The sequence below is a fragment of the Nicotiana attenuata genome, chromosome 6, assembly GCF_001879085.1.
Source record: "Nicotiana attenuata strain UT chromosome 6, NIATTr2, whole genome shotgun sequence".
Classification (NCBI taxonomy): Eukaryota; Viridiplantae; Streptophyta; class Magnoliopsida; order Solanales; family Solanaceae; genus Nicotiana; species Nicotiana attenuata.
The window spans coordinates 97,181,538-97,193,553 of NC_031994.1; the positions used below are offsets into that span (position 1 = coordinate 97,181,538).

At 39.6% G+C, this 12,016-nt stretch overlaps 1 protein-coding gene across 1 annotated transcript; it reads left to right on the plus strand.

Moving 5' to 3' along the window:
- Positions 11,184 to 11,771, plus strand: LOC109228139 (protein FAR1-RELATED SEQUENCE 5-like). The gene has a single exon (XM_019393319.1). It carries the CDS (start codon positions 11,184 to 11,186, stop codon positions 11,769 to 11,771), a length of 588 nt encoding a protein of 195 aa, XP_019248864.1.

Consider the following 12,016-nt stretch of genomic DNA (forward strand, 5'->3'; position numbering starts at 1 on the left):
CCGATTTAATTTTGAAATGTGCGGTCCGCAGAAGTATAGATTAGGGCTGTTGGTGAGGCAAGATTGTGCAGACCGCACTTAAAATTATGCGGTCCGCAGATATTCAACCACGACTACAGAAAAGTGTGTGCGGCCGCAGATCATGCATATCTCTGTCTTAAGAGAGTTGCTACTTTGAGGTACTCATAGTGCGGTCGCACTAAGAAATGTGTGGACCACACTTCAATTCAGAGGTCGCACTCAAAATTGTGCGGACCGCAATTTCATCAATGCGGCGCACTTTAAAATTATGCGGTCTGCATAACCCAACCTGTGGTCGCACTTGCATTTGTGCGGACCGCACTTCCCCATGTTGAAACATGTGTTGTTCTATGACTTTCTGTTCATTTGCACTTGATTTAGAACTGACTCCTGCTGTTGTTAGTTGCAGAAAATGGTTAAATCACGTGGTCATAGTGATACATCAAAGGGGAGGGATGAACCTTCCCATGGCCGAGGCTAGAGTACCTTACCCCTCGCCCTTCAAAGAGCTATATCTAAAAAGGCGACAACCGGCCGGGGTAGAGCTGCAGAGCCAGCCGAATCAAGCTCTTATGTCCCGTCTAGGGAAGCATCGGAGGGCGACTCAGTGCAAGAGCAGCCTGCTGTTCAATCACAGCCACAGCAGCTTCAGGGGATATTTCAACTCCGAGACAAGCCTTCCACCTCTGAGAGCACTTTCGAGGGTTCGGAAGGTGACAGTCAGGCTTCAGAGCCTCATCTACACCTGCCCCCGACGCGCCAGCTACTACAGTGGATGTGGATGATATCCCAGATGATGGCCGAGGGGTGATACCAAAGTTGCCGGCCTTGAGAGGTCGAAGAAGAAAGAAATTTAGAAAGATAGATTCGTCAGTATAGCTACCTTCACTAGCTTCCGAAAGTGGTGGCCGGTGAGATCGCGACAATTCCTATTGAAAGATTTTGACAAGTATAATCCGGCAGTTTTGAGACAGTTCCGAGAGCGGAAGGGGGGGATGTGGTTCACCCAGAGTGTAATTGACGCCAAGAATATCTGGTCCGTGAATTCTACGCCAATGTGGCGCACATAAAGAAAGGGACCATGGTGACAAAAGTGAGGAACCTGAAGGTGAGATTTGACCAGAACGCCTTAAATACCTACTTGGGGTTTGAGGATGTTGAGCCGGTGCAGTACTTGGAAAAGCTGGCTATGGGAGATGCAGCTCACCCATGGCTAGCTGAGATTCCAGCAGCCCCGGGTCCACCACCACCATGGATCACAGTAGGGGTTCCTATTCACAGGAACACCCTGAACTTCGAGGCAAAGGGATGGAAAACTTTCGTATGCAGCAGACTAGACCCGTGCCAGAATGAAACAAATCTTCCTATTCAGCGGGCAGTGCTAGTCGCCTCTATCATGGTCGGGTACCCAATCAATATGGGTGCTGTGATATTGCCAACATGTCTGTAGTCACCGGGAAAGCTGACACCTCCTACCCGTATCCCAACACTATTACTGAGTGCCTTACGGATGTGGGGGTGGAGCCGAGGGATTTTGACATAAAGGTTCTGGAAAAGAAGCCCTTCTCTCGGTATTCTCTGATGGACTCGAGGAACCCAAAGAAAAAGGGTCAGCCGACTACTACCGTAGGCCAGTCTGATGAACCTTCGGTGGTAGCTACAGAGTCAGCAAGTATGCCTTCCACTTCGGTCGTGCCTTCTGCCAGTACAGCAGCTATGCTTCCACCTCTTTCTTCAGATCCTTCAGCATTAGCGCCGTCCACCTCGGCTTTGAAGTAGGTGCCCATGCCCACTCATCCACTATCTGCGCTGCGAGTCTCCCAGACACTAGAGAGCCTCAACAACTGGATGAAGACAACCACTGCAAAGCTGTCTGACATATCTAGTGCTGTTGCAGCACAGTCATCCACCCCGACACCCCAGATTCCTCCGACAATAGAGGATACATTGAAGAAGATCTTGGAGAACCAGCTCACCATCATGAACACATTGGTAGCACATGGAGTAGTGATTGAGGAGCTTGGGAAGCAGGTAAAGAAGATAAAGAAATCCTAGGCATCCAAGAAATCAGTGGACAGACTGAGAAGAGAGGTGACCAGGATAGCATCAACTGGTGATCTCCCATTTGATATGCTGATGGAGACATATCCAGCAGCACCAGTAGATCCAGCAGCACCATCAGCTCCAGTGGCACCAGCTGGCCAGTCTGAGGAGCCAGACCTGGCTGCCGACACTGCTGGCGGTGCACCAGATGTTCACCCACCCAGTTACTCTCAGAGCCGAGGATGATGAGATCCAGTTATAGGAGACTGAGGGCGGTGACACTGCTATGGACACGGAGATTTTCAAGGCCACATAGGGAGTCCTCTTCACTCCTACCCTTCTAAATTCTTATTTTGTTAAGCATTGTGGACAATGCTTATTTTTACGGGGGGGGGGGGGGGAGGGGGGTGGAGTTTATTTGCTATTTGGATGATTTCTAGACATTTGGTTTATAATAACTGACAATATTTTCTTCTTTCTCTTTATCATGTATATATTCCCTCCTCTCCCCCTCTCTCTATTGATGCATATATTCTCTCTTTTCGTTTCTCATTATGTATATTCATTATGCTTTTAGTAGTTTGCTTTGTAGCTTCTTTATTCTGTTTTCTTATTAGTCAATGTTTAATTTAGTAGCTTCTTGTTTATCTAATAACTTCTTTTTAGTCCAGTAGCTTCTTTTTATGTTTTAGTGGACAATAAGCCTTTGATTTTTTTAATGTCACAGTTCTTTTCAAAGGTAGTTTTTGTGTGAACCGGGTGACTCTTCCCAACGATGGATGGCGTAACAACCTTCTTAAGGGATTGAGTCCGTTTTTGGTGTTTAGGTAAGAATAGTAGTAATAATGAATTAAAAGACCTAATTGAGTCAGGCTCGAAGAGTCAAACATGCTTCACTTGGTACCAACACACTTAACTACGTGCTTATGATTAAAAACAAGTTTTTTGGAAATAAATAGCTCTAGTTAGTGACCTTCTGACTCTTGTGTTGACTTAAGCAATCATCGAGTGGTTTAGTCGAACCATAGTGATTTTCAATCTTGAATATGGTCTTTGTGGGCCCTCGACTCTATTCTCTTTAACAATCCAGCTGTGTGAGAGGTGAGATATTTTTGTTGCAAGTTCAAGTACCCGTGTGAATGGTCTAGAACTTGCCCCGCATGTGTTTTGAGGTGAAACTTTAAGTTTTGCTTGGCTTGAGAAGTGATTGTAGGCTCCCCTTGACCCGCTTGAAATTTTCCATGGCCCACCAATATTGTTATCCCTAGTCAACCCATTTGAGCCTAAAAACCTTTCTCATTTGATAACCATGTTACAAGCCTTTACCCATTTTGTTGTGACCCTCTCTTGGCACCCGAGATTTCCTTAACACTCTTGAGAAATAATTGGCTAAAAACATAAGTTTGGGGGAGAGACGAGGAGTTTGAAAAGGTATAAAGGCACAAAAAAGAGAAAAAGAAATAAAGAGAAGGAAAGGCAAGAAAAAGAAAGAAAGAACAAAAAGAAAAATGCAAAAAGAAAGTGAATAAGTTGAAGAGTTGAAGGGATTCAAAGAAAAGTAATGATGCAAACAATTGAGAAAGCAAAGAAGGAGAAAATGAATAGCATGATCAAGAAAGAGTGATGTTAAGTCTCTCTAGTTCCCCTAAGGAAAAGAAAACGCCTCAAAGAGTTGGCAAAATATGAGCCGATAAGAGAAAATGGAGTGCTTAAGAAAAGATGAACCCGTTCTATCATAACATATCCAACCTTAGTCCAAAAGCCTTCATTGCATTCCGAAAAAGTCCTACGTAATTTGAAGCCGAGTGAGCTTACATTAGTGGTGATCTACATGAGGGGCAAGCATATGGTACTTAGAGCTGTACTTGCGACATTCTTTTGAGAGAGATGAGCAAACCTTTCACCAATCATTGAATTGAGTGCTACATTCTTAAGTGAGATATGCTAATGGAAAGTAGAGGAGGAGGAGTTTGGGATCCACAATGACTGACATGAAAGAGCGAGCTTCCTTGAAGAATGAAGTCAACTCTTGATGCTCAAGTGTCATATTAGAACTATTTTTGCTTAAAAGTTCAACCTGCTGCCTTGTTGATAATTCATAAGTGTTGTGGGTAATTGTTGGTCCTAATTGATGTGTGATTGATGCATCTTTGATTAGATGGAATAGCTCTTAACTTGTGGAGGTGGGAATTACTTTATTTGCTTGAGGACAAGCAAAAACTTAAGTTTGGTGGAGTTGATAAGTGGGGATTTTGACTACTTATTAGCCCTTTTAGCTTTCATTTTAGTCCAAAAGCGATTGTGTGATGACCCAAAAGGGTCATCACTTGTTTTCGAAATAAATTCTATGTTCCGAGGCCTTAAAACCTCCTTTTTGTCTCACCTCGAATTGCGTGCGCAGTCCGGGCGTGTATCCGGAAAGCCATTATGCAAAAATCTATGAAAAATGATGAATTTTGCTTTTAAAATGAATTTAGGTTGACTTCGGTCAACATTTTAGGTAAACGGACCCGGACCCGTAATTTGACGGTCCCGAAGGGTCCGTAGGAAATATGGGAATTAGGCTTATGCCCGGAATCGAATTCCGAGGTCCCAAGCCCGAGAAATGAAATTTTGAAGAAAATTATTTAACTGAAATATTTAGAGTCTTTGGAAATTTGAATGTATTGGAATTTGATGGTATCGGGTCCGTATTTTGGTTCCGGAGCCCGGTACAGGTCTTATATGGGATTTAAGTTGAGCCTGTAAAATTTGGTAAGAAACGAACTTGAAATGACATGAATCGGACCATCGGTTGTTAAAAATTTGAACTTAAGAGTTCATGAGATTTTTCTTTGATTTTGATGCTAAATTCATAGTTATTGATGTTATTTTGATGATTTGACCGCACGAGCAAGTCCGTATGATATTTTTGGACTTGCGTGCATGTTTGATCTGGAGCCCTGAGGGCTCGGGTGAGTTTTGGATAGGCTTCGGAGTGCATTTAGACTTAGAAAAAATAACTGTTGTAGGTTCAGAGAAGTTGCAGTTCTCTGAACCAGACTTTGCGGTCCGCAGTGATTTCTCGCGACCGCGGTGGGATTTGTGCGGTCCGCGGTGAGCAAGGCCAAGCCTTCGCGGCCGCGCTCGACTTTTCGCGGTCCGCGCTGGAGCTCCGCGGCCGCCGTCCTGTTTATGCGGTCCGCGGTGAGGGTCTGAGAGGGGTATATAAACGGGACCTTTCCGTTATTTTTCCATTTTCAGAAACCTAAAACATAAGTGGCGATTTTTCAAACACTCTTTCTTTCCCACAACACAAGTAAGTGATTTTAAACTCATTCCTTTCACTTCTTAACTTCTTTTTACAAGATTCCATCCTAGAATCTAGGGTTTTTCATGGTGGAATTAGGAATTTTGGGTAAAACCTAAGAATGTTGAAATTTGGGGATTTAGACCTCAATTTGAGGTCCGATTTCAAAATAATTTATATATTTGAGTCGTGGGTGAATGAGTAATCGGGTTTTGGTTCGAACCTCAGGTTTTGACCATGTGGGCCCAGGGTTGATTTTTGACTTTTTGGGGAAAAACTTTAGAAAACCTATTTTTATGCATTAGAATTGATTCATTTAGCATTTATTGATATAGTAAGTAACTTGTGGCTAGATACAAGCGAATTGGTGGTGGAATCAAGAGGTAAAGCGGTAGTTGAGGCTTGAATTGTGTTTGTGGCATGCCTAACCTTGTGTGAGGGAATTCCCCTTAGGATTTGGTATTGTTGATATTTGAAATGCCTTGTACGTGAGGTGACGAGTGCATACTTGTGCTAATTGTTGAAAATTCGATTTTTATTAAGTAACTAAAAATTGTGTTTCCTTTCCTGTTTATACTACTTGCAATTTAAGCCTACTGTTAGCTTAGGGAAGCATGTCTAATTGACTTAATTGCTTAATTGCTCAACTGCCTTATTTGAATTATGTGCAACATGCTAGGTTAGAAATGCCTGTTTTACCTTGGTGTGAAATTTGATTGAATTAAGTATTCTTCTTGTTTCTGCTGTGTATTTACTTTGGGACTACGGGACGGTATCCCGGGAGATCCCCCCTGTATGTTTACTTTGGGACTACGGATTTGTATTCCGGGAGATCCCCCTGCACTTTTACATTGAGACTACGGGACTACACCCAGTAGATTCCCCCAGTACTGAGTATTTACATTTGGGACTACGGATCGGGATTCCGGTAGATCCCCGCGCACTAAGTTGGACTACGGGACGGTATCCCGGGAGATCCACTGGTTATTTATATTTGGAACTACAGGACGGTATCCTGGGAGATCCCCTGTTGTTATCTCTGTGTGAGTTGTATTCCTTTTCCGTGATTATTTTGTCTCTGTTATAGCTGTTGTTGTTCTTTCTATCCTGTGTTACTTCTTACTGTTGCACTTACTATACTGCCTTATTCTATACTGTCATACCTTGTATTTCATTTAACCTCAGTAGGGCCCTGACTTCCCTCGTCACTACCCGACCGAGGTTAGGCCTGGCACTTACTGAGTACCGCTGTGGTGTACTCATGCCAATCTGCGCATGTTTTTTTCATGTGCAGATCCAGGTACTTCCACTCAGTCTTATCATGCTTGAGGCGAGGCGCTTTGTAGAGACTCCGAGGTATATCTGCCACGTCCGCAGACCGAAGAGACCCTTTCTATTCTTAGCACTGGTATAGCCCTTTCTGTATTTTACCCTTGTTGGTAGACATTTATGGAGTTAGAGCTTATTATGAAATCTTTTTAGCTTGTGATTCATGGGGTTCCGGATTTTGGGAGTGTTAGATTGAGATTCTTGTACTGCTATATGCCAGATGACATCTGAACACTGTTTAACCTTGTTATCTCGGTTTTTAATTACTTTCTTTTCCGCAATTGTTTCTTTTCCCGTATTTGTTAGCCTTACCTAGTTGTAGCGACTAGGTGCCGTCGCGACAGTTCACGGAGGGCGAACTGGGGTCGTGACAGTTTGATTTGTTCTCGAAAACTGATGAAATACACTTAATTGCAGGAATATTGGAAAATAAGCCCCCAAGATGAAATCCAACTCAAGAAGGAGTGATTTGAACTCAAGGACAAAACAGCACAAAAGCTCAGAAGTGTGGACAACAGATTATCATCTACTGCCGTAGATTGTGAAGAAATTCATATCAGAGACCTGTGCAAAGTGCGATCCGCACATGAAATGCGCGGCCGCAGAAACTGGGCAAGAGCAAAAGTTCAGAGAACCTGCCTCTCAAGTTCAACAGAAGTGCGGACCACACAATTATTGTGCTGCCGCAGAAGAACAGCTATGCAGCCGCAAACACATTTGTGCGGTCCGTAGAAGAGCAATGTGCGCCCGCACTCAGAAATGCACAGATCGTAGAAAGAGAGAAGTGCGGCTGCAGTTCAGAATTATGCGGCCGCAAGTTTCCAATCCTGTCAGGCTGAAGCAAAGTGCGGACCGCACATGGAATTGTGCGATCGCAGAACCTCCGAAAGGGCATTTTTGTCCGAAAATTCTAGCCCTGTATAAATAGAATTGTTTCACTTTTTTAGGTCAAGTTGTTACATCAGCAGCTACAGTAGACAGCTTTCTTTACTATCTTTAGTAGTTTTTGCTATTTTGAGCTTTTTGAATATAGATTTCATCATTTTAATTATCAATATGGGTTTAATTATCATTTTTTCTTCTATTTCTTCCATCTTAAGCATGAGTGGCTAGGTTTTCACTAGGGTTGTGACTCAACCCTAGAGTGTAATCTTAATGGATGTTTGATTTATTGCTTGGTTATGGTCGGGTGTTTATTATTTAGCATTGTTCTTGCTTCTAATTATAGAATTAATGGTTGCAAACATTAATTAATGCCTATTTCACTTAGTCTCTACTTGAGAAAGAAAGACTTAGTCTAGAAAAACTTGGCTAACAAGAATTGGGTAAATTAAGAGATTGATAGTCCCAATTAAAGGGTTGAACCTAGAGATAGTAAAACTCGACTTGAGCTTTGTATCAACCGTTTTGTTCAATACCCATTTGGACTTGAGAGAGACAAATTGGGCAAAATCACTATCTGACCGAGAGGTATTGAGTGGGTACCTGAGTGTTGGTATCTATAACACACACCGACCAATAAAACAAACTTTAAAGTTTACAACCCGTTAGGCAAACACCTAGTTGAAGGTCATAGCCCTAGACCTTTTATAACATTTGAAAAACAACAACAAAAACAATTTATTAGTTTCAATTCTTAATCTTGCAATCTTAGATTAAAATAGACATAGAACAAACACCAATTTGTGGAAGTGTAAATTGAGATAGTTCATACGCATACACTGCAATCTATACTCTTAAATCCCACGTATAGCTCCCTGTGAAATTCGACCCCGACTCTTTGTTGGGTATTACTATTGCAATCGATCGTTTCATAACCTTGAATTGAGGTGTGAACTTGGACGAGATCAATTATCAAATTTTTTGATTTTTTTAATAATTACATACTTAGAGATTGTATAAAAAGAACTATAAATCGTATTAATTATTTTATAGTTAAAAATATTGAAGATATCATAATTAACGAGAATCTTAATTTATGTTTTAAATAATAATGATATCCAGCTAATTAAAATAAAAATACGTTCTAAGAAAAAGATTTTTCTTTTGCAGATCAGCCCTTACTTGAATAGAATTTTGATAAATTGCATTTGATTGATTTCAGGTTAGGAAATTTTAGGTTGTGTCTTCTAATATTGTGTGCTTTCAATTTACATATCTAATCCATTTTATAATTTATTTTACATGTCAATTAGTAAGAAATAATGAGAAAATTTAAATAAACAAAGAGTGTGTGTGTGTATATATATATATATGAAAAAAGAAAAAGGGGAATATAAACTAAAAGATTTAGATCAAAAAGTCCAAAATCAAAGTCCTTGTGCATTTTAAAGTTTTATCTCTTCTATAAGTTGCTCGTCCTACTGCTAGACTCGTCATTTACTGATATGGTAAATTTTTCTCAGAGACATATCTCAAAACTATGACTCTTAAGATTCAAAAATGGTTGTATGTGTTTGAAATCCTTGTCATAGAGAATTTATTTCTAAATAATTTGAAAGAATGCTTACATTGATTTTCTTTTTAAAGAATGCCTACATTGGAAAAAAGAGAACTACATGTACATCACATATCAAAACTTTATTTACAAATTACAAGCATCTTTATTCTTTCTTGCATCATGTATAGATGGAAAGAGGACCAACAAATACAAAAGGAAGACAACAAACATGATACAATAAAGAGTGAGCAGGGCTATGGTACAACAAAAAAGAGGTGACGGCATAAGATGACTATTTTAATCTTTTTCGCATGTTAATCGGGTTTCCCTTTCAAACCCATGAAAATAAATAGTGTAAATTCGTTAAGATGGAAAACAAACATAAGTTATTTTTTGTTACATCATATGTTGACTAATGAATTATTTGCAGTTAGGAACTCTCGCTATGTGACACTTTTTCTATTTGAGAGTCAAATAGCTTTTCAATTATGACTTCTTAAAGATTTTATGACTTATGTATCTTTGCCGTTTGAAACTCTCCCTATCTAGATTCAAGATCTTAAGCTGGTGATGTATTTGCAGTTAGGAATATAAATTTATATGTAAAACTCTTTTATTTAAATCTCAACAAATGTTGAATTCGAGTCCATAATTTTAATAAGAGCTGCTATTTGGCTACACTCATAATGGCCCAACGATGGCCACACCCGTAAAATACCCTTAAAATCTTTGATTTCATATTTGGCTTGACAACCATTATTTTCCTCCAAAATATTTCCTCCCAAACGAACTAATAACTATTGATTATCTCAAATTATTGATCCCATAAAATCATCATTCTCTCATGGGAAGATCAAAAGCATTCGTATGTATACGTATGTTGTTATGTATTTTTATTTTTTTAAAATAAAATGTATATGGATGGGAAGATCAAAAGCCTTCGTATGTATATGTACATTGTTTTTCGAAAATTTAAACGATATATAAATTCGAGTAACCTTGTTATACTATACACATATGATAAGAGAGCTTTCATGGGCGTACGCAGGACTTTTAGTAAGTGATATCGACATTTAAATAAGTAAATGAATGAATATATTACTGTAACAAGATCATATTTTAAAGAAACCCAATTTAAGTATACTATTATAAATCTTCATCGACGAATTTTCAGTTTTTAAAATTTATCCGTAATAGACGCATAAAGAATATTATTAAATACTTCTTTTTTTATTGGCAGCAACATGTGCCCAACGAAAGCAGGTCTGCTGGTTTAGTAACTCCATTTGAGGAGTCGAAGGATCAAGCCTTTCTGGCTTCTACATTTATCCAAAATAAGGCTCAAAATTTCAAAAAAATGGATCGACTTAACGGGTAGCGAACCTATGACCTCCAAAGGAACACTTCAGTGCATTACCAATGCACCAACGAAGCTCTATTGTTAAGAGATGTTAATTTTTTTTATAACATAGATTTGCATGCACATATATAAATTAATTAAGAATTTGTCGACGAAGCGGTGTCGGATGTCACCGCTTGGATGAATGTGCCTCCGCCCCTGTTCATCAAACACATAATTCACCACCCTTCCCTTAACCTAAACATAAATGCTAACCAAGAAACTAGTTAGGAGCCATTAAACTTGAATAACAACCTAGAAACAAGGTCGGGGCAACTAAGAAATGCATTACACATATCTTTACGGTTGAATTCAGACGACAGTTTGATAAATGAAGATGAGTGGGTCAACATTGATTCAGACGACAACTTCAATGATGGAGAAGATCATGTTGACGATGATGATGACGATGACATCCATTATTTATAGGAAGAGGGAGAAGGTGGAGAGGATAGGGAAATGTCTGATGAGTTTAATGAAGAAGATCTTATAATAGGTCCAATTATTGAAATACAATTCAGTAATAAGGATATTATGTTTGACTTTTACAAAGAACATACAAGATTATCAGGGTATTGCATTGTCAAAAGAACATCAAACAAAAAAAGGATGGTGATATTGTAAGGTATGTGCAATATAGTTGTGATAGGTCTAGGAAACCAATGAATAAGCATGTTACCAAGAGAAGGAACTGTCATGCTAGAATAAATAGAATTTTGGAGGATAATGGTTCATGGCATGTTTCAAAGTTGGTTAAAAAGCATAATCATCAATTGGAACCAACACTATCGCGATTGATGGCTGGACACATGTCGCTTAGTAAGTCTCTTAAGAGAGCTTTTGTAGCCGAAGATATTGCAGGCTTAAGACCCTCAAAAAATATAAGAGTTGCTAAAGTACTTGCTGGTGGCCCCGAAAATCTGGGTTGTACACCAAAGGACTGCAGAAATTATATTTTGAAGAGTAGAAAGCTTCAATTGCAAGAAGGGGACAGACAATTATTTCTCAAGTTCTTCAGTGACATGAAACAAAAAGATAGAGAATTTTACTACTCCATAGATGTGGATAGTTTTGGTCGACTTCGTAATATCGTATGGGTTCATTCACACTCTAAGGTTGCATATGAGGAGTTCCATGATGTAATATGCCTTGATACCACATACCTTGTGAATCGATACAATATGCCATTTGCTTCATTTGTTGGTGTCACATACTTTTGGGATGCACTCTTATGTCTAGTGAGGATATAACAAGTTACAAAATGGTGCTCTCCACATGGCTTGGGGCTCTAAGCAATGTTCATCCATTAGCTATCATGACTGACCAATGTGACAATATTAAGGCTGTCATCAATTCATTGATGCCAAATACGGTACTTAGATATTGTATATGGCACATATTCGCAAAGTTGCCTATGAAATTAAGCGGAGTTCTTGATGGTAATATTGCAAAGGCAGAATTTAAGGCTTTAGTCCTTTGCTGAGCTTGAGAGAAG

Excerpts from the sequence above, each read along its gene's own strand:
- LOC109228139 (XM_019393319.1), top strand. The coding sequence starts at position 11,184 with ATGAATAAGCATGTTACCAAGAGAAGGAACTGTCATGCTAGAATAAAT.